Source organism: Sciurus vulgaris (genome assembly GCF_902686455.1).
Source record: "Sciurus vulgaris genome assembly, chromosome: 14".
NCBI lineage: Eukaryota > Metazoa > Chordata > Mammalia > Rodentia > Sciuridae > Sciurus > Sciurus vulgaris.
In genome coordinates this window covers 8,132,158-8,155,720 of record NC_136475.1, presented here as the reverse complement: position 1 = coordinate 8,155,720, position 23,563 = coordinate 8,132,158, and the positions used below count along the sequence as shown (strand labels likewise).

The window sequence follows — 23,563 nt, the reverse complement described above, 5'->3', positions numbered from 1 at the left end:
CAATGACTGAGTGGGATTTATCCAAGAAATACAAGGCGAGTTCAACATCTGAAATTAGTTAACCTGACCCATCATACCAACAGGTTAATAATCACATGATCGTATTAACAGATGCAGAAAAAGCATTTGATAAAATCCAACATCCATTCATAACAATTCTGAGGAAACTAGGAACAGACGGAGAAACTTCAACTTGATAAAGAACATGTACAAAAATCTACAGCCAGCATGACTTAATGGTGATAAACAACACAGCTACACCCCAAGGTTAGGAATAAAGTGAGGATGCTTGCCTCTTATCATTTCTATTCAATATTGTACTAGAAGTTTCAGCTAGTGCAGGAAGACATTAAAAAAAAAAAAAAGTATACAAATTGGAAAAGGAAGAAATAAAACTCTTTCTTTGTAGATGACAGGACTGTTTAAACAACAACAAAATCTGGAATTATTTGTGTGTACAGAAAGCTTACAGGACACAAAGTGTATATATAAAAGATAATTGCTTCCCTATGTACCTGAAATGCACAATCAGAATGTGAAATTAAAAAACAATACTATTTACATAAGCATCAAAAAGAATACTTAGGTAGAAATGTAATAATATGTACCATATCTATCTGAGAAAAACTAAACTCTGATGAAAGTAATCAAAGGCGATTTAAACGGAGATTTTCCACATATAGAATAAGAGTCAACTTTGCCAAGATGTTATCTCTTCCCAGCTCAACCTACAGACTAAATGCAATCTCAATAAAAATCCTTAGCAAGTTTCTTGTGAACACCAACAAACTGATTCATGGACATAAAAATCTCAACAAAATATTAGCAAGTAAAATCCAGCAAGGCAAAAGACCCAAAATAGTCAACACAATATTGAAGAAGAACAAAGTAAATGATCGACTTCATCCAACTTTGAGACTAACCATAAAGATTGTTGATCGGGATCATGTGGTACTGGCAAGAGACAAATACTACAGAAAAGAATACAGGAGAAAATCTAGGTGACCTGCAGTTTATCAATAAATTTTTTAGATATAATATCAAAAGCATGACCCATGAAACAAAAAAAAAAAAAACTGATAAATTGGACTTCATTAATATTAAAACTTCTGTGCTATAAAAAACAGTTTAAAAAAAATTAAAAAGCCAAACCAGAAACTGGGAGAAAAATCTTTGCAAAACAAGTATCTAATAAAGAACTGTTTCAAGAAACTAAGACATTCTTAATATTTAACAATAAGACAACAAATAACCCAATTAAAAAATGGGCAGAAGATCTGAACATTCACCTCCTAAAAGGTATGCAGATAGCAAATAAAGACACAAAAAACTTCAACACCACCCTGACACCAGGGAACTGCACCCTGAAACAGTGAGCCCGGCTACGCACCTCAGAATGGTAAATAAACACCCACAGCACCGGGCGCTGTGAGGACGTGGCAGCAGCTCTCACTCACGGCTGCTGAGGGCGAAAGATGCAGCCACACTGGCAGAGCTCGGCACTTCCGTACATAGCACACACTCAGCCCACTGCAGCTGAGGATCCAAATCTGTAGATTTAACTGACTACAGACTGAAAATACTAAAAGAAACACTGGGTCTGTGCTGAATGTGTAGAGACATTTTCCTTATCATTATTCCCTAAGTAACAGAGCATATCAACTACTTACACTATATGAAGTATCATAAGTAACCTTGAAATTATTTAAAGTATATAAGAATATGCTCAGTTATAAGCAAAGGTTATGCCATTTTATAAGAGGAACGAGTATCATGAACTTTGGTATCCCTGGGGTTTCTAGAACTAACCTGCACAGACCCTGAGGGATGACTGTATATTCATGTCTCACAATCCAGCAATCACACTTGGTATTTAGTTCTCTTGTATACAGAAAAACCTGTATACAACACTTAAAGCAACTTTATTCATAATTGCCGAAAGTTGGAAGCAACCCAGGTGGCCTTCAGTAGGTGAAGGGGTAAACAAGTTGTGTGGTCAGGGGCATCCACACAACAGGATGATTAAAAAAAAAAAAAGCCATCAAGCCATGAAAAGCAGCAGAGCCTTAAATATGTACTGCTAAGTGAAAGAAACTGGCCCATGGGTTACAGAACTGTAATTTCAAAAATATGACATTCTGAAAAGGCAAAACCATGGGGTAAAGGGTTCGGTGGTTGCCTTTTTGGGGTGCATGGAGGAAGGCGTGAGTGGAGCAGCACCGGTAATTCAAGGCAGAGATAACTGGACTTCATCAGTATTAACGCAGTGAGATCCGCCAAGCACTGTCAAACCACGCATGCAGGGAACCATGGACTTTTATCAAGCATCAATACTGGCTCATCGACCGCTACAAATGGCACACTCACACAAGATGCCACCAGGGATCTGGGGGTGTGGCGTGGGCATATGGGAACTCTGAGCTCCCCTCCATTTTCCTGAAGGCTGCTCTGTGGGTGAAGAGTTGAGCTCCCATGGTATCCACACCCACCCACTTTCCCACTCCCGCTAAGCTAACCATTTTAGTTTTGAGTATTCTTCAAGAGTTTTCCAGAAATATTATCAAATATGACTATATACTACCATCCCCCTTTTTAAAAAACAAAAAACAACACGGTACACATACCGTCCTGCCTTTTTTATTTAACAATTTGTAATGGTTAATTTGAATTGTCAACTTGATTGGATTGAGATGCCAATGTTTAAGAGGCTTCTGGGTGTGTCCATGAGGGCGTGTCTAGGAATGACCGGAATGTGGGACAGTGAACTGGAGACCCTTCCTAAGCATGGGCAACTCCACCCAATAGGATGGTGGCTTAGATGGAATAAAAGTTGGAAGACCAAGGAAGCAGATGCAGATGTAAGCTCCACTCTTGAATGGGGATTCTTGATTGCTGCTTCACTTGTCTGACGATATCAGACTCTCGCTTCTTCACTCTTCCAAGTGGACTCGCCAGTGATTCTCCAGGTGGTTTCCAGAAGCCTTGGTAGTACCATGACCCTTCTTGTTCGAGGGCTTCGGCCTCTTGGACTGAGTTGCTGCTGGTTCTTCCAGTTTTCTAGCCTGCAGATGGCCATTGTGGACTATCCAGCTTCTGGTTGTGTAAGCCAATCTAATAAATCCCCTTTTATAATCATACTTCCTGTTGATTCTGTTCCTCGAGAGAACCCGGACTAATACAACAGTATGTTTTGGAGCTCATTACCCATCCATAAAGAAGTAGTTTCCTCATTCTGCCAGGTGTGGTGGTGCATGCCTGTAATCCCAGCTACTTAGGAAGCTGAGGCAGGGAGATCACAAGTTCAAGACTGGACTGAGCAACGTAGGAAGCCCTATCTCAAGATAAAATAAAAAGGGCTGAGGATGTAGCTCAGTAGTAGAGGCCTTGCCTAGCATGTGTGAGGTCCTGGGTTTGATTCCCAGTACTAAAAAGTAAAATAACCAAGTTTCCATTTGGGATGATAAAAACTTATAATTAGTGGTGACGGGTGCACATGTACTTGTCATGAAAATCCTTAATGCCTCTGAACACTGAAAAAATGGTTAAAATGGCAAATTAACCTCATTTTGTTATCAATGCCTGTGTTAAATAGTCTAACTGTATATGCATTTTTAAAAATTTTGCAGTTCTAGGGATCAAACCACAGCCTACCCATGCCAGGAAAGTGCTCTGCTGCTGAGCTACACCCCAGCCTAAGCATATGCATTTTCACTTTTGATAGCTATCACTAAGTTAAATCTATTAGAGTCCAACAGCACTCACAGTCCTACAGCCATGGATTAACAAAATTTCTCAGAGCTGCAGCTGTAACTCTTTACTGGGGGTAGGGGGCAGGAGAAGAATCTCACATACACATGAACTGCTATCAACTTTCCACAGATGAACAAGAACTTAAAGTTCTAACACCCACAGAGTTCTTACCCAACTGAAATTCAGTCTTGGGCTTGATGGCTGGAAGTTTACACTGCCACTCAAAAGTATTTGGATAGGAACTCACTGGTTCAGAAAGCCCAGATAGAAGTTTGAGAATCAACTTATCATCCCATGGATTCTCAATAGTGAAGTCTAAAAGGAATGAGAACAAGAAAAGAAACATGAGTTCAGTATTCAAAGATTTCACCTAATAAATTTTAGATAAAGCAAGTAGAGACATTCATTAAGCTTTCAAAAGTCTCATCCTTCATAGAGCATTGATTTAAATAATAAACAACTATCTTCAAAAGTCAGAACTGGGAGTTGCGCAGTGACTATCTGCCATTTTGGCTCTGCAAGTTCAAATCAACATTCAGGATGACATAGGGACAATGCCAGCTGTATCTCACTCTGGCTACCAGAAATGCTAGGTCCTGCCTTCAGCCGTTAAGGCTGCACGTCTTATGGCACAGTTGGGGTTAGTGACTTCCATGTGCTCAGAAAGATACAGGTTCTTTAACTGCTTTCCCACTTATACCCACAAAACATAGTTTGCACATAGGAGATGTACTTTGGGTCCACAGGTGGAAAATAATTTGTAAAGGGAAGGCAAAGATTTCGCTCCAACTTAGGGTAATAAAATATTCTACCCACTTAGAGTAATAAAGTGATCTATACTTTATAAGTAATAAAGCATGATGAAGACTGTACGGGTAGTTACCACCGGCTCACTGCACGTGCAGAACTCTCTGCATTCTGCACACTTATTAACTCCCTGGTTCTCACAGCGAGCCTCTAAGGTAGGGATTGGCCTCACTTCACTTTCAGAAAAGCAGAGGGGGGGTCACAGAATTGAAATAATCTCTGTCAAGATCACAGGACTGCTAGGGTAGAACCTAGCCTTGTAACCCAGCCCCTCCACCTTGAGTCATGTCAGCCCCCTTCTGAGTTCCTTCACAGAACAGCTCTTCCCATGCTGTGGTCCTAATGGCACCACTGGGACTGAGCCTCTGTCACACCTGGAGCACTGACATCCCCAGCGGGACCCGTCTGCATCCACTCTTCTTGGGGCCCAGCACTGACATCAGGTGGGTCCTCCACGAGGGCCCGGTCATTGTCTGTGAGTCGACAAGCTTCGAGGTCCTGCACCGTTTCCTGGGTGAGTGCACCGCTGGGGGCAGGCTGGCTGGAGCGGTGCAAGGATGCCGAAGAGGGGCCTGCGGGGAATGCTGGCTTTGGGCTCTTCTCTCTGATTGGACTAGACGTGTGAAATGAAAACACCGTATTATTAGAAGCCCATTGGATTGATCACACAAAAGTCCCATGACAGTTTACTTCTCATTTTAGGAACGTCACTTCAAAATTGCTGCACAGACTGAACTCATTCTTTAAAGATTAAATCATTCTTTAAACAAATATAGGCAAATACATAGTCCAATATTAATAGAAATAAAAATCGGAGACACGATAACATATTAGATAAATGGGAGATGATACACTGGGTGTTCTGTATAGGGATGGTTGGGAGAAGGGGTATTTCAGCTGCAAGGTGTAACTCAGCAGCACTGCTTTTTTTAATCAAGACTGAATATTTAACTTCAGTCTAAAAATGGCTTGTTTTATAACATTCAGACAACAAAAAATGCCAACTGCAATCTAACAACATTCTACACATTTCCACACGAGTATGTGTACAAATGCACACACAGCTGATCCCCATTCGTGGATTGCATATTTGTGAACGCACCTATGTGTTAGAATCCACTTGAACACCAGATCAACACTCATGATTCTGCAGTCATTGGAGACTTGCGGAGCCAAGGCAGAGTTGAGTGCCTGTCCCCAGGCCAGCTGGGGCAAGGTGCACCTGCTGCTTGCACTCCTGCACTGCCCTGCCTAGGCTAGCGCTGCAGTTTTTGCGTTCTTGTGCTCTCTGTTGGGGTTTCAGGTGTTTGCCTGAAGTGTGTCCAGTGTTCCTAAGCATAAGAAGGCTATGATGTGCCTTAAGGAGAAATGGGTGAGCCTCATCCAGGCGGGAGTTCCAGTACGGTGGGCTGTGAGTTCAATGTAGATCATCAGTAATACGTGTTTAGTAGGGTGTCTTTAAACAACACCGTGACTGAGGCCCACAGGACTGACCCTGCACTTCCCCTGGAACAAGGGTTCAGTATTCACTGACGCAGTGTCTGCATGACTTTAAGAACAGAACTACAGAGAACAATGAGAATCGATTGTGTTCATCTCTACACATACATTTACATTTACCCCTTACATCTATAGACACCACAAATAAATGTATCTTTCTTACATGAATAAATTTGTATATGTCATTTCATAGGCTGCTATTTTTAGTTCTTCTGACAAATATTTTTCTTACTGTGAATTAAAAAAATAGCCTTTTTTATTTTGGAATAGTTTTGTATTTAAAGAAGTATTCCGAGAAGAGAATCCCTGTGCCTCCCCACCCCCTCCCCTACATCTGCCGCTCCTGTTAGAGGCACCTTTGTCAACCTACAAGCCCCCTACAGGCTTCACTACCAGCTCCACTCTGGCTTTCACCCGGACCTCACCAGTTCTTCCACTGACCTCCTCCTGCTGCAGGATCCAGTCTCACACATCATATTGCACTCACTATCACACCTCCTTCTAAGGTTTTCTTTAATTTCTTTCTTTAGTGTACTGTAGTTCTCATTGTAGAGGTCTTTCACCTCTTTTGTGAGATTGATTCCCAAATATTTTATTTTTTTTGATGCTATTGTGAATGGGGTAGTTTTCCTGATTATTCTTTCCAAAGATTCATCACTTATGTATAAAAATGCATTTGATTTATGTGCATTGATCTTATATCCCGCTACTTTACTGAATTCACTTATGAGTTCTAAAAGTTTTCTGGTGGAATTTCCTGGTTCCTCTAAGTATATAATCATATCATCAGCAAATAGGGATAGTTTGAGTTCTTCTTTTCCTATTTGTATCCCTTATTTTCTTTGGTCTAATTGCTCTGGCTACAGTTTCAAGGACGATATTGAATAGAAGTGGTGAAAGAGGGCATCCCTGCCTTGTTTCAGTTTTTAGGGGGAATGCTTTCAGTTTTTCACCATTTAGAATGATATTAGCCATGGGCTTAGCATAGATGGCCTTTACAATGTTAAGGAATGATCCCACTATCCCTATTTTTTCTAGTGTTTTGAGCATGAAGGGGTGCTGTATTTTATCAAATGCTTTTTCTGCATCTATTGAAATCATCATGTGATTCTTGACTTTAAGTCTATTGATATGGTGAATTACATTTATTGATTTCCTGATGTTGAACCAACCTTGCATCGCTGGGATGAAACCCACTTGATCATGGTGCACTATCTTTTTAATATGTTTTTGTATGCGATTTGATAAAATTTTGTTGAGAATTTTTGCGTCGATGTTCATTAAGGATATTGGTCTCAAATTTTCTTTCCTCGATGTGTCTCTGTCTGGTTTAGGTATCAGGGTGATATTGGCTTCATAGAATGAGTTTGGAAGGGTTCCCTCCTCTTCTATTTTATGGAATACTTTGAGAAGTATTGGAATGAGCTCTTCTTTAAAGGTTTTGTAGAACTCGGCTGAGAACCCATCTGGTCCTGGACTTTTCTTTGTTGGTAGGCTTTTGATGACCTCTTCTATTTCATTACTTGAAATTGGTCTATTTAAATTGTGTATGTCCTCCTCGTTCAGTTTAGGCAATTCATATGTCTCTAGAAACCTGTTGATGTCTTCGAAATTTTCTATTTTGTTGGAGTGTAGATTTTCAAAATAGCTTCTAATTATGTTTTGTATTTCAATCGTGTCTGTTGTGATATTTCCTTGTTCATTCCGAATTTTAGTGATTTTTCTCTCGTCTTCTCTTTGTTAGTGTGGCTAAAGGTTTATCAATTTTGTTTATTTTTTCAAAGAACCAACTATTTATTTTGTCAATTTTTTGTATTGTTTCTTTTGTTTCAATTTCATTGATTTCAGCTCTGAGTTTAACTATTTCCTGTCTTCTACTACTTTTGGTGCTGGTCTGTTCTTCTTTTTCTAGGGCTTTGAGCTGTAGTGTTAGGTCATTTATTTGTTGAGTTTTACTTCTTTTATTAAATGCACTCCATGAAATAAATTTTCCTCTAAGTACTGCTTTCATAGTGTCCCAGAGATTTTGATATGATGTTACTATCACACCTCCTGATCCCTTACTCCCCAGTGACAATTTTAAAAGTGTTCCCTAGTTTCCCAAGACCATGACAGTTCGAGTAGTAGTGGCCATGTACTTTGGCTCCTCACACATCTCCTCATGACTAGACTGGGGTCACGGGTGCTTTGGGAAGAACACTGCAGCAGCACAGGGCCTTCCCATCGGGTGGCAGCAGTGTGGTATTAAGGTGGCTTCTGACTGGTGCTAACCTTGAGCATTCAGCGATGGCGCTACCTGCCAGGCTTCTGCACTCCCATAGTGGATTTTAAGGACTGTGAACCATTCAACCCAGTGATGTACACTAGCGTGTAACAATTCCACGGTTCTTAGCGACGATGTTCCCAATATCTATGTGATCACAGAACAGGCACTGTACACTGAAAAGTTGTTTCCACACTATTGTTACCAATAACATGGGTATCCAAATTATTGTCCATGCATAAATGATTAACAAACCCTTTCTCTCTTGTCTATGAGAATCTGAGTTTGTTAACTTTCTAGCTCTTTTCCCCTGAAAACTTCCCACTCTGTCACCACTGGCTATGGTAAAAAATAACCATTATTGGTTAACACTGTCTGGAGTAGAATTATAAATACCTGCTAGGAACCCACAGTTTTCAGAAGAAAAAATGAATTAACATAGCATGTAGAAAATGGTTAACTCACCAATAATAAAATTAATGTAAATTCAATAGATTTTGCTTTTTAATTGAAATTGTGCCCAGTAGGTTTTCTCATGGGCCCCTGAGAGCTATCGGAGGAGTTGCTTAAGGCTTCTAAGCTAGGCTCCCACACTTGGTCCACGTGAGCCTTGTTTCCTTGCACTGAACTGTCACGTGGGGCCAAAGACAAGAGTTCATTGGACAGGGTGCACCAGCGGCAACTGAGATTTCTGTCCTATGTACTTCTAAGTCAATCTTATACCAGGTATGGTGTATGGCAGTCTTGTGAGTCAAAGGTCTGGCTGGCCTTAGGAAGACTCCTGGTGGCTCCTGTTTTCAAAAACCTCTCACTGAACAAACCCAAGTAAATAAATGATTGGATAAAAGATGTGAACAGAATTTACATAAGAAAAAAACAAATGAACATAAACATGTAGAAAATGATTAACTCATCAATAATAAAATTAATGTAAATTCCATGGGTTTTGGGTTTCAATTGAAATTGTGCCCAGTGAGTTTCTGACAACAAGAGGCAGTGGAGCTCGGCAGTGAGAGCAGGGGTCAGCGAGCAGATAGCACAGGCTCAACTTCTGATTCTATGAATGTTAAGCCTTATGGCTTCAGATCAATAGTTTATCTGAAACCTGATTTCCTCATCCATGATAGAACAAAAAGAATAGTTCCCACAACTAAGGGACAGAGTCCAGGAAAAGCATAAGCACTGTGTCTAGAATGAGATGCTACCCAGAGACGGCAGCCACTGTGAGATCTGAGGTGCATGCCCTGTGTAGACAGGGGTTCATGTGTTGAGTCTGCCTTCACCATTATACCAAGGAGGCTGAAACACCTGCTCTTCTCTTAAAAGGAAGTTACTGATTTTCTCACTGTGCTGGGTATGAGGAAGAAATTATATGTTAGCTCAGTCCTGTAACAGTCTTCACGTGTCAGGGTCTTTTAGGTAAGGGGCTTTCCATTTCTAATCCCCAAATGAGTAGAAGTCAATTGCAGAAAATTTGCCCAGGGGGCCTCTGTCACCCAGCTGCTTCTCTCACTGTCCTCATACCAAGTGGGGGGCTCATTACTGGGCTTACACTCACAGACAAGCTTCTGACTAAAAGATGCCAATCAATAAACACTAGGATGTCTGTCTATCCTTTAGGATGGCTTAGGTGTCCTCTTACCTCTGGAAAAGGAAAGCTCAAGTGGAAAGGGAGAGAATGGCACAACTGTGCATTACCTGAACTTCCTGTCTTCCAAGGGCCCCACCACGTTCTTCTCACAAGACTTCAACGGCACATGGGTGCACTGTGTTGCTAGCACGTTTTCTGAAATATTAGAGACACGGACATTACATGCAGATGTTTGCACACGTATACCATTTGATATGCTGACTTTATACCTTTATATGCTGACTTTCATTATAATTTCAAAATAGCATTCCATGGAAAAGTGCAATATAATGGGGAAAACAACCCCCCTTCAACCTCATACAGGTGAGCATTTCAATCTCTACATCTAATTGATAATGATCCTTCAAGAACAAAGGTTCCAGAGAGTGGTAGGCCCACTCAGGACAGGATGACCACACAGGTGGTCACTGGCATGGATGACAGGGCACAGCCAGGTTCAGGAGAACCATGTGACAAGGACAGTGAGAGTCAAAGGCTATAAGGTTTCCTGGGGGGCAGAGAATTTTTCTTTCCATTTAATGAACTTCAGTGACTTAATTTTGTTGATTGAAATGATTGAATATTGGCAACAATCATTGCTCTCTTTATTTTAAAACTATATTTATCTATCAATAGTAGATAGGGCAGATATTCAGGCTAGACTTCTCCCAAGTGGTGCTAATGCTGCAGAGCCACCTATTACCCTTGATTAAATTTTACCAGTCTCTTGCTACACCGAGAGTGCTTTTTAGTATAAGAACATTAGCTTCTGTTTACAGACGCAGAATGGCAAATACTGAACAGTCAGTGTTGACTTTTTGAAGGACTCTTCACTGATTCACTTTCCTGAATGGAAAATCTTTAAAATTTCTTTATTCAAGTGCAAATTATTGATGGCACTTAGCAATAGTCCAAGTTTCAACTAGCCCCTCCTGTAAGATGAACAAAGGAAAGTGACATATTGGGTCAATACTCTAAGGCCCTTGTTCCTTAGTCAAAAACTTCTAGGCTCATAATCCCACTGAAACAGGCTTCTGCCTAGTGAAGTGGAATCCTTTGGCTGTTTTCTCACTATTGCTTTTAAGAAGGACCAGCAGTGGCAGTTTGGCTGGTAAATCAGTAGTCACTGAAATGGTACAGAGGTCCCAGATCCCACAGTATGTGTTTTGTAGGTTGGCAAGTAAAGGCTAATAATCAGCTCAATGCAATGCCACATATTAGGGTTCAATTCAGGTATATACATATCTTTTCGATAGGGTGCTATATTTGGGGTGTGGTAGAAATAAAGACTATTTGTGAGTTTTGTCATTATTCCCTTGAGGCAGAAACAGTGCAAAACAAACTGATCTTATGTGTAATGTATACTTGGCTACGCGTCTGAGATAACAGTTTGTAGAAATGTATTAAGGACCAAAATGGGCTATTTGTTATTCATTAAATTAAAAACCGTGTTTAGTATTTTTAGTATTCAAATAACTTATCGCAGTGTCCCCCATTTTTGTAAAACATAAACATACTCCTACACAGATTGTTTAGACTTCACATATTTGCCTTTAAATGCTTCCATAAGTTTCCCCCCTTTCTACACATAATCTGTTATTACGGTTTCAAAATACGTAGGCTTTATGAAGACAGTACACCAAAGGAAAAAACAATGGATGGATTCCAATTCCCTTTTTGATTCTTGAACATCCGCCTTAGAATTTTAAAGAAAACTATAATACTAAAGAACTGACATTTGTAGAAGCAGACACTGAAACATCACATTACACACCTTTATCTTCCAGAATGTGTGCTGCGTCTGCCGTAAGCCTGTGGAAGGGCGTAGACGCAAGCTGGGCAGCAGAAGTGAAGTCCCCTGTGCTCTTAGGACTCGGGGCCAGGGTTTTGTTGCAACGAATACCCCAGATGGTTGAATCATCCAAAAACTCTTCAGAATGAGGCACTTCCTACAACAGAGGAGGAGCTGAAAAAAACTGCAATCTTCTTGTTTTATCTATGAAATTTAAAACATGAAGACTTTAAGCTGAGTGCAGCAGAGCAGGACTGTAGTCCCAGCTACTTAGGAGGCTGAAGTGAGAGGATCACTTGAAGTTTGAGACCAGCCTGGGCACCACAGCAAGACCTTGTCCCAAAAAACCATTTTACCTCTCACCTTTAATACACCTCAGTGGAACCACGTCACAAGGGTCACATTTGTGTTTAGTTTCTACTTTTTTAAATTTGAAAAAAAAAAAAAAAAAAAAAAGTCCAGATTTATAGAAAGATTGCCAAGGTAGTACAGTTTCATGTAACCTTCACTAAGCTCCCTCTAATGTCAATTTCTTCTAGAACCTGGCACACTTTTAAAAGTCAAACAACACTGGTAACTATCAGTCCTTATTTGGACTTCACACGCCCCCTCCTATGTCCCTTGGCTGTCCTGGATCCAGTCCCAGGTGGCACATGTGTGCAGCTGTCCTGTCAACTCTGTCTCCTCGAGTCGATGACCACCTGGCTGTCCTTCCTGCTCTTTTCTTGCACTGAAATTTGTGAATACTGGTCAGGAGCTACGCGGAACGTCCCTCCAATTTGGGCTTGTTTTCTCCCACTTAGACGGGGTGACACGTGCTGGGGAGACTCGGGGTAAAGGGTCTCCTAATTACCCAGCGGGGAGTTGCGCTAACTAGCCACAAGGCTTGTTCCTGGTAGGGTCAAACCCAATCACCTGAGCAGGCATCTGTGAGGCCCCCAGAGGAAACCATTGTTCCCATTCTCTGCTCTGTTTGTTAGAAGCAAATCACCGTCTCTTGCCCGCACTCAAAGGGAGGAAATTCAACTCCACCTTCCAGAAGAACGTCATCAAAGAACTCGTGGACAAACGTCAGACCACCTCAGTGATTAATGGTGGAGCTACCTGGAGGCTACACGAGTACCTTCTATCAGTCCTTATTTGGACTTCACAAGCCCCCTCCCTGTGAACAAGGTCTGTGTTCCTGAGTGTATCTTGCCTACAGCAATTATTTTACAAGGATTCTAACAGTGAATCTCCACTGCCACTCATGCCTTCGACATCACTGTAAGGAAGAATCATCCTCTGTTCCACACTTATTTATAGCAATATGAATATCTGTCTTATTTCTTGGGTTATAGTTTGATACTACTTTATTGTACTTATTTTCTTGTTCAAATTTTTCCAGGTTTGACCGTTGGCTCATTCAGGTTGGCATCTATATTCTTTTGATACGCCACATCTTTTTTGGTTTTTAGAAAAAACAAAAACAAAACCCAAAATTCTTCCTAAATTTCTGGCACAAGATGCTCCAGACTCATCTTGTATCTCTCCTGCCCCAGCCCCTAGAATCAGGCACTTGTCCAAGAACAGAATTATAGGTCAAGTTTTAGAGTCTGTGGGGAAAGAGATTGCTGAGTTAGGACCACAGCTGATGAACTCCTTCCGTTGCCCTTACAATGCCACACATGGTTTTCATTTTCTAAATTTGTTTAGACACACATGACAGTAGATTATTTTGACATAATATACATACATGGAATATACCTTAGGATTCCATTCCTATTGTACACGATGTGGGGTTTCACTGGTTGTGTATTCATATATGAACATAGGAAAGTTCTGATTCATTGTACTTTTTCCTATTCCCATCTTCCCTCATTTTCCTTAGTCTAATCCAATAAACTTCTATTCCACCCATACCTTCCCTTATTGTGAGTTAGCATTTGCATTCAGAGAGAACATTTGGCCTTTGGTTTTTTGGGATTGGCATGATAGTATCCAGCTCCATCCATTTACCAGCAAATGCCATTTCATCCTTCTTTAGGGCTGAGTAATATTTCATTGGGTATATATCCCACATTTTCTTTATCTATCCATCTGTTGAAGAACACCTGGGTTGGTCCCATAGCTTAGCCATTGTGAATTGGTGTGGCTGCATCACTGCTGTATGCTGTTTTTAAGTCCTTTGGGTATGTACTGAGGAGTGGGGTAACTGGGTCAAATGGTAGTCCCCTTCTAAGTTTTCTAAGGAATCTACATATTGCTTTCCAGAGTGGCTGCACCAATTTTCAGTCCCGCCAGCAATGTATTAGTGTACCTTTTCCCCGACATCCTCACCAACACTGTTACTTGTATTCTTGATAATTGCTATTTTGACTGGAGTAAGATGGATTCTCAGTATAGTTTTAATTTGCATTTCTCTAATTGCTACAGACATTGAACTTTTTTTGTATTTTTTTGATCATTTGTATTTCTTCTATGAAGTATCTGTTCAATTCCTTTGCCCATTTATTGACTGGGTTATTTGTTTTTTTGGTGTTAAGTTTTTTGAGTTCTTTGCATGTCCTGGAGATTAATGCTCTGAGATGCGTGTGGTAAAGATTTTCTCCCATTCTGTAGACTCTTGTGATGTTCTTGATTGTTTCCTTTGCTGTGAAGAAGCTTTTTAGTTTGATGCCATTCCTTTTATTAATTAATGATTTTACTTCTTGCACTTTAGGAGTCTTGCTGAGGAAGTTGGTTCCTAAGTCAACATGATGGAAAGCTGGGTCTTCTAGTAGGTGCAGGGTCGCTGGTCTAATGCCTTTGTCTTTGATCCACTTTGAGATGAGTTTTGTGCAGGGTGAGAGAGATTGGTTCAATTTCATTCTGCTATATATGGACTTCCAGTTTCCCAAGCACCATTTGTTGAAGAGGCTGTCTTTTCTCCAATGTATGTTTATGGTGCCTTTGTGTAGTGTGAGATAACTGAATTTACGGGAGTTTGGCTCTCACACATGGTTTTTATATCTTCTGCAATGACTTTATAAAGTCCACCATCTCTTCCAACAATGGAGGCAAAACTGGCTGATTACTTCTTCAGGTGATACAGGATAAAGTGCTGGCTTATGTTTGGCAGCAGGATAAAGGCACAATGCATTGTGGATTTTGGTAAAAGCACATATTGTTGAATAGTTCAGTAAAATGTACCTTTAAAGTGATGGCACTATGCCTGCAATCCAGTTCATTATTTGCAAAAATTTTAAGCTCAACAGATCATCAGGATTAGAGAGCCAGATAATCCCCCGTGGGACTAAAGCAGGAGCAGGGCTCAGCATCTTAGTGAGGTGACTGGTGAGGCCAGCGGCTCTCAATGGTGCATCACTGCCATGGGGCCATGCAGGGGCTGGAGAGTGGAGCACACTGTAGGGAACACTTAGGGCCGGGGTGGAAGCCAACCAGGACGACCACAAAGGCCGCTTTGGGGAATGCTCTGAGCTAGAGAGCAGTGAAGGGTGTCTGCTGAGCTGTGCTGATGATGGCCCATCTTGGCTGGATGCAGATTTGTTGGGTTTCTCACTAATATTCCACTGCAGGCCTCACTTCCTCAGTGTAGGAAAAACACATATCCCCAAGTGGTTCCTCCTAACTAAAGGGACGTCTCTTTGAGAACAATATTCTAAAAGGAACACATCAACATGTTTTCCAGTGCGGTTTTATATGCCCATACCACTTGAGTGGCATAATCGCTTGGTAAAATGAAGAGGAGAGGGTTGAAAGACCTGTTTCACAGATGCAACAGAGATCGGCTTACGTTTGATTTTGAAGGAAATCTGCGAGAGCGTTCTCCAAAGGTCCTGGCTCCCGTGGGCTTATTCTTAGGCTGCGGTAATCTAAAGAAAAGATTCATAAAATTAAAAATAGTGAAATATGGTGATGAAATAAATGCTGCCGCTTAAGCTAACATTAGAAAAATTCTCCCCTCATTTAATGAGAGGTTCCTTATTTTCACTGTGCGGCTAGCAAAAGTGAATGAACTATATAAGCTGACCAATAGTTACCAAAGAAAGGACAGAAAAAGGGATTTTTGTTACACTGAGTTCAAAGTTTTAGAAACAAAAGGAGAATCAGGGCTGTGGCCAATAAAGTGCCATGGGTGCCATGCAATAGCTCTCTTACTCCCAGGGCCTGGTTGCGCTCTGCAACTTCCCTCATGCTGGCCATGCCCTCTCTGTCCTGCCATACCACGGCACCTTTGATTCATTCACACTGACATCTCTCATGGTTCAAACTACTAACTGAGAAGTCCCGGGGCCACTCCACTCCAGCCTGGATGTGGCTCTCTCGTGTACTGTGCTTCTGCCTTGAAAGACTCTCTTTGCAGCATTACCCAACGTAGGCCACCTCCTTTCCTACCTATCAGTCCTGCAAATGTCAACAGAGCAGGTATGGACACCTGCACCGATTCATCCACGTTCTCACACAATTTCAAACCAGAGAATCCTGATCTTTGACAACTTAAGATCCTTTTCTTTCTCTACTGCGCTTTCACTTTGAGGTCTGTTCTCTTGGAACTCGTGCACAGCACTGCAGATTGGGACAGCGCGGGACACAAGCTCCCGGTTGGTGGCAGGAAGGCTTATCAGTGCAGAGCTGGGGCCAGAACCAGGTGGTCCTGGGGGAGAGCTCAAATTCCACCCAGTGCCTCGCCACCTTGAGTCCTGCCGGCACCTCCAGGGCATCTGTGGCACTGTGACTCATGTCCCCACAGTGTTATATTAACTTGATGCTTCTTTACCCATAATTTTCTTTGTTTCCATCTTCGAAAATAGGAAAAGCAGATGTCAAAGAGACTTTATTGACTCCCCAAGCCTCAGAGGAACTTGCATTTTCTGCAAGAGAATAAAAAAGTATTTCATGACTGTCCCAAGGAAAACATGACCCTTTATGCTAAAACTTCAACTACAAATAAGGGGGAAAAGCTTGCAGAAAAGAGCTGGCATCGGTTTTTAAATACTAAGTAGTAAGGCAAGGCACTTTGTAGAGAGAAGAAGTGATTCAACCATGATTACTGGGCAGCCCCAGATGCCAAGCACTGCCACACGAGAACAGAATTCATCATTCTCCCATGACGCTGCTGTTGTCACCTGATTTTCTCAATAAAAGCTCTCAGGGTTTTGACTTTCATTTTCTTTAAGAAAAAATTCATCTCTTTATATTTCCAGTGCTCCCAACACCAAATGACGCTACTGATCTTTATTACAATCTCTGGCTCCCAGCACGAATCCCACGGCCCTAGACAAGTGGGCTAGCTGCTGTCCACCAACACACCACCTTGGCCACTTCTCACCAAGAAGGCCTCGCATCGTGCCTGGACCACTCAGTGCTTCCTGCCTCTCCTCCCCATGGGGAACCTATCCTCCCTTGGAAATGACAGTAACCCAACCCAATGAACAAGCCCAACTCCACCACACACACTGCAACCTTGTCCCACTCTGTCCCACTTCTGCTCCACACATGCCCAGTGATGCAATCCTTGGCAACGCCTGGGCCACCTCCCACAGTGCTGTGCACGTATTAGCTTTCAAATAAATTATTACTTTGAAACTGGGCTTCAAATGCATCTTCATTTCGGTCTAGAGATGGCCATTCATCTTTGTCGTCAGAAATATCTGGAAGTGTCGGAGCCTGGAACATATTCATGATGAAACCTAAAGAACAGAAAGAATATCCATCAGCAAATTACAAGAGATTTCATTTTCATTTTTGTGTAGGTGCTACACACGCAAACAAAAGGCTTACCCAGGGCTTCCTTGGTGTGCACGGTGGGTGAGGGCTGCGCTCTGGATGGCGTCGCCTGAATCACTCCCAGGGAGGTGTTGGGAGTTGCATGAAAAGAACCCGAGCTGGCCACCTTGTGTGTTTCACATGCTGGCAAAGGAACAGGACCAAATGCACATCAGTAGGTCAGTCAGGACATGTTAGAAGGCGCACAGCTGCAATGACTTACCACGATCAAACCGGGTTACCGCTGTCACAGTAACTGCCACTCCAGACCTGCACAAACTGCATACTCACCTGTGCAAGAGCGCCATGAAGGAGGTACGGCAAGAATCGTCCTTTCACACCAAAGAAAACAAAGGCTCAGAGACGTTAGGTGTTTGGCCCGGGATCATACCAGTCAGCACTGTCCACCACGTCTTAGTCCCCTCTGCTTGTGGTCAGATGGAACCACCCCCATGACCACTTTCCCGCTCAGCTGGACTCAGTGGTGTACAAGGCCTGCACGGCCTGGCCCTGCTTGCTCAGGCCCACTGTATTCCTCCTCTGCTTGCCCTGGGGCTCTGGCCTCTCTGCTGTGCTTAGAGGGTCAGGGATATTCCTGCCCCCAGTTTCCTCTGCTTGGAACTGGTTCTCCACGCTGGCTCCACAGGCAGCTCCCTCTCCTATTCCTCTACACAGGTGTGACCCTCACCAGCACCTCCTGTTCACCTCTGAAATCTAACCCTTACTTGGATACCAATACTTCCTTTCCTGAGGGGCTTGCCATTGTTCTGTTCATGATTACATCTCTAACTATGCAGAACGGTAGCCGGCATCCAGAGAGCACCACCAAGTCTTAGTTCCACAGAATGAATCCAGCTGGTTCAAAGGGCCCTGCCCTCATTGAACTGACAGTGGAAAGAATGCCACAGCCACACGCAGGAGGACGTGAACACACACACTGTCTCACTAATTTATAAAACCATGCAAACACCTCCAGTGTAGTGCCAAACAAGAGAACACTCCTAATTAAACTTTGGATCACCTTTCTCACTCAATCTAACAAAGATGACTCATTTTAGATTAATGTACTGAGAAAGGTAATAAAAAAACTTGCATAAGTTAAGCTTTCAAAGGATTCTGAACTAATAAGATGTTTACAATTAACGCCCTCATTTACAGTGGTCTGGGGCTGAAACAACCCCTGCCCTCTAAGAAGAGGACTGCTAATGCTTAGGTTAGTAAGGTCCAAAGGCCTCCTGTCCCACCGCCACAGTACAGCCTGTGCTGTCTGCCCCAGCAGGCCTGGATCACCATGTGATCACCATGACGCTCACCTTTTTTTGTCTCTGCTCCATTCTGTGGCTGGAATTCATGAGTACTCTGACTGAGACATCTGGAAGAGAAAACCCGGAGACACCCAAGAAAAAACATGCTTTACATATGACTCTCAAGAAATAACAGAAGCTGGCCAACAATCACAAGCCTGCTGCTGAAATGCAGATGGAGTTGCTTAGATCCACAGAGAAAAATAAATGAAATGCTTTGTTTTTTCCTCCAGCTCATTTTGATGACACTGTGCTAACAGATAAAAGTGGGCACTGAGCACTTGTGGGTCGTGCTGACTCTGTGTCTCGGCACCACAGTAACCATCCCTCGTGTGGCAGGGCAGGGCAGCACAGGGCGTCCCTAACTCTCATTGGCTGTCTGCTGAACTGGTCAAAGGGCTGAAACCTGCTTCTGGGCACCCATGCCAACATGATAGAGGCACTGGTGCTTCAGCTGCGCAGATGCCTTTGTTTGTGAGGAGCCCACAGCCACAGAATGATGTACAGATTTTAAAACAGTAGCTACCAATAAAGAAAACAAAGCCATGCAGACCACTTTTCTTAAAGCTTGTGATTATGTACTCTAGGGGCAGTGGGCTCATCTCTCTCATACTGTTAGAATTCCCTTAAGGAATCCCAAGAGAATGCAAATTAAAAAGCATAAAGCACTTTTAATTTGACAACATCCTATCCAAATCACGAGTTACAAGAGAGTCAAAGTGACTGAAGATAAAAATATAAACAGAACAAGTGATGTGACATTAACTATGGCATCTGAAACCCAGAAAACTCTCTCAAAAATGGGGAAAAAACTTTCACAATAGTGTGGAGGTGGCTTGTGACATACAGTCATGGACATTGATCCCCAACTGCTCCTGTGGGAGGACAAAGGAATATGAGAACATGCCAGTCACTGTCTGTAGTACCCACCCCTGCAGGGCCTCGGCCAAGGCCAGGAAGCAAAGGCAAGTGCAATTTACAGGTGCACATCCTTCCAATACAGAGAGACTGGAGTTTCAGGGAATTGAAATTTGTAATCCAGGAGAAAATTATGAAGAAAAACAAATACTCTAAAAGAGGTATAGAATATATGTGTTTGAAAGATTTGGGTCCAATGTTTTGATAATGGCTTTTCAATAACATATTCATCTAAAATCGCTTTAGTGGGTGTGGAGGCACACACCTCAAATCCCAGCTACTCAAGGGGCTGATCCAGGAGAAGCACAAGTTAGAGGCCAGCCTCAGCAGCTGAGCACATACTCTTCAAAACAACAAAACAAAAAAGAGATGGGACTATAGCTCAGTGAAAAAGCAACCTCGGGTTCAATCTCCTTGTAGTGCTGCAAGGAAAAAGTTTTTTAACAGAGATAATTCCTCTTTTACCTGTACTTGATACTGTAGGTCATATAAACAAGAAGCTGACCGATGCCATTCACACCACCATCATCTCCAGGACTAGCTTTGACTTACCTGGCCTCTGTCACTGGCTGGGCTGTCAGAGGAACAGGAGGAGCTGTGCTCTGGCAGACACCTGGGGACATCAAAGCAGCACCTGCCACAGGAGGAACGAGGAGAAGTGCCTCTCTGGATTTCTCTCCTGCGTTCTTTGAGGTTTGCTGATTGACTGCTGGAAGATGTGGAACGCAAAGTTCCTGCTGGGAGCCCAGCCCCATACATGCTGAATCAACCTTTCGTGTCAAACAAATAAATAAACAAAAATAAACCATAAAGCCCAGAATATTATTATCAGGTGTTAGAGCTTTTCAAAGAATGGTACCCCTTATCCTTCCAGGTGCTTTAAAACAAACATTGACAAAAAAAGATCACTCTACAACATAATGGATACTTTGTCACTTCAAACCACAATGTGACTAGCCGCTCACACTTCTAACCACTGAAAAATAACCAGCCTCTGCAGTTGTAGCATTATTTAAGAATGTGTAATTTCTTTTTATTTAATTTTGGGAAAAGACCAATAAATCAATGTTATCAAATGATTACAATGGTGTTCTGTTAAAATTCACTCGGCAGGCAGCTTCTCTGTACTGCAGAGGATACGTGTATGTGAACTGTCACAAAAAACACAGTTCCCGGTGGGAAGGATTACAGAATGAAGGTCTTTGCTTTTCTACTCACAAGTACACAGACTGGAACTAATGTTACAAAGTTAAAAGACAGAGGGTTAATTCCTTACCCTGTAAAAGTATTCTTACAAATTATTAAGAAAAACACCAAATATCTAGAATATTATTTAAGACAAATGGACAAAATGTAATATCACTAGTTATATCAAAGAATATAACTTAAAATTACCTACACCATTTCCTTACCTACTAAATTAGTGAAGATTAAAAGTAGTTGTAATTCAAGTTTACTTACATATTGCTTATATAAAATGCTTAGAACTCATGAAACTCAACTCAAAGTAGATCAGAGATAGGCACTAGAACGGAAACCCTGCACTGACTATGAGAAAAAGCAGGCCCAAAGCTCTACCATGTCAGCCCAGGCCCTGACTTCCTTTACAAGACTCCTAAAGCCCAAGAAGTAAAATCAAGAATCAATAAATAGGATGGATTCAAACTAAAAAGTTTCTTCTCAGCAAAGAAACCAATCAATAATGTAAAGAGAGACTACAGAATGGGAGAAGATCTTTACCACATGAACCTCAGATAGTGCATTAATCTCCAGGATATATAAAGAACTCAAAAAACTTAACACAAAAGAATGAATAACCCAATAAATAAATGGGCTAAGGAACTGAACAGACACTTCACAAAAGAAGAAATACAATCAATCAATCAACAAATATATGAAAAAATGTTCAACATCTTTCTTTAGCAATTAGAGAAATGCAAATCAAAAGTACTCTAAGATTTCATCTCACCCCAGTTAGAATGGCAATTATGAAGAATACAAACAACAATAAATGTTGGTGAGGATGTGGGGGAAAAGGTAGGATTGCAAATTGGTGCAACAATTATGGAAAGTGGTATGGCGATTCCTAGAAAACTTGGAATAGAACCATCATTTGACCCAGCTATCCCACTCCTCGGTTTATACCCAAAGGACTTAAAATCAGCATACTACAGTGATGCAGCCACATCAATGTTTATAGCAGTTCAACTCACAATGGAATCAACCTAGGTGCCCTTCAACAGATAAATGGATAAAGAAAATGTGGTATATATATATATATATGATTGAATATTACTCAGTCTTAAAGAAAAATGAGATTATGGCATCTGTCAGTAAATAGGCAGAGCTAGAGAATATCTCATGCAAAGAGACATAAGCCAATCTCGAAAAAACAAAGGCAGAATGTTTTCTCTGATATGCAGAAGCTAATTCACAATAAGGAGGAGAGGCTAGGGAAGAATAGAGTTACTTTAGATTAAGTAGAGGGGAGTGAAGAGAGGGGAGGGGCTGTGGAAGTAGGAAGAACAGTAGAATGAATCAGACATTATTACCCTAGGTACAACCTGTGGGATTCCACATCATGTACACAGAATGAGAAATTATATTCCACCTATATATGATGCTTCAAAGTACATTCTACTGTCATGCATAACTAATTACAACAAATTTAAAAAAAAGAAATGTGTCAGGTTTCAGAATTTTTCAGATTTTTGGAATATTTTCATAGACCAGTTCAGCATCCATCCCTTACTCAAAAGTTTGAAATCTGAAGTGCTCTCAAATCCACAACTTTTTGAGTATGGGACATGACAGTGACAAAGTTTCAGATTTTGGAGCTTTCCAGATTTCAGATTTTTATATTAGAGACTCTTGATACTTCAATTCTGAAGAAAATATTTTAAAAAGAATAATCAGAGACTTGAGGAAAGCTATAGTAAATATACAGTATGGAAGGACTAAGAAGAGATATATTGACCAAAATAAAGAGGAGAAACTGATTTTGTAATATAAAAAAGTGGTATGTGATAAAGACATTCTGAATCAAGGGGGAAAGGCTGAGCTGGTCAACAGATGATTTATGGATAACTGGCAACCCACCTGGAAACTGTCTTCATGCCACCCACGCCCAGAAGCGAATCCCACGAAGGGGGCTTCTGGCTGAAGACAGTGGCCTGAGCCTGCGTTTTGAGACCCCCTCCCTCACAGAGCTCCAAGATGGCAGTTCGGGAATTTTAACACTGAAAGCAGCTGCTGGAGGCGGGGGGGGGGGGGGGGGGGGGGGGGGCACGAAGGGACACTACGACGACAGGGACGGGGGAGTGGCGGGGAGTATCCCTGCACTGCTGGCTGCACCTCAGAAGAAAAGTGAAGGTGGAGCTGAAAACAGGAATAGGGCACAGCAGGTCTGCCAGGGCAGGGGGAGCTCAGGGTCAGGGCGCCGCCCAGTGTGGAGGCCCTGGGTTCCACCCTAGCCCACAGAACCAAAGAGCAGACCCTGAAACCCGCTCGTAAAAACAACCAGAGAGTAACCCCAGCACCCCGCCTTGGGGAGACTGGGGTTTCCATTTTGGAGAAAGAATCAAGAGGACTCTGGAAGGGGGCTGAGGGTGGTGGTGGCAGATATTACACAAGAAGCAAAAGACTGAGTCAGTCTACTTACTGAGCACCAGAACCAGAACCTCTGGCCCCTTTCCTTGGCTCCCCAAATGCCAGCAGGCCAGGTTTATAATCTCAAACCAAAAGATGCTGCTCTCAGGCTCTTTCTCCCAAGAAGATGATACCTGCCAGTGAAGAGACCATCGAGAAGCCCCTCACGTACGCCTTGGAGTCAGCCTTCTGAGGCCTGCTCT

General features: G+C 42.1%; 1 protein-coding gene across 1 annotated transcript in view; it reads right to left on the bottom strand.

The window, feature by feature from the left end:
• Positions 1-23,563, bottom strand: part of BUB1 (BUB1 mitotic checkpoint serine/threonine kinase) — a 55,185-nt gene that overhangs the window by 16,300 nt on the left and 15,322 nt on the right. The window contains exons 10-19 of the mRNA XM_079110096.1: positions 20,265-20,482; positions 18,804-18,862; positions 17,506-17,634; positions 17,304-17,414; positions 16,502-16,595; positions 15,518-15,596; positions 11,725-11,899; positions 10,019-10,106; positions 4,932-5,170; positions 3,922-4,065 (exon numbers count right to left, since the gene is read on the bottom strand). Of these exons, the coding sequence (XP_078966222.1) occupies positions 3,922-4,065; positions 4,932-5,170; positions 10,019-10,106; positions 11,725-11,899; positions 15,518-15,596; positions 16,502-16,595; positions 17,304-17,414; positions 17,506-17,634; positions 18,804-18,862; positions 20,265-20,482 (1,336 nt within the window). The remainder of the gene's footprint in view (positions 1-3,921; positions 4,066-4,931; positions 5,171-10,018; positions 10,107-11,724; positions 11,900-15,517; positions 15,597-16,501; positions 16,596-17,303; positions 17,415-17,505; positions 17,635-18,803; positions 18,863-20,264; positions 20,483-23,563) is intronic.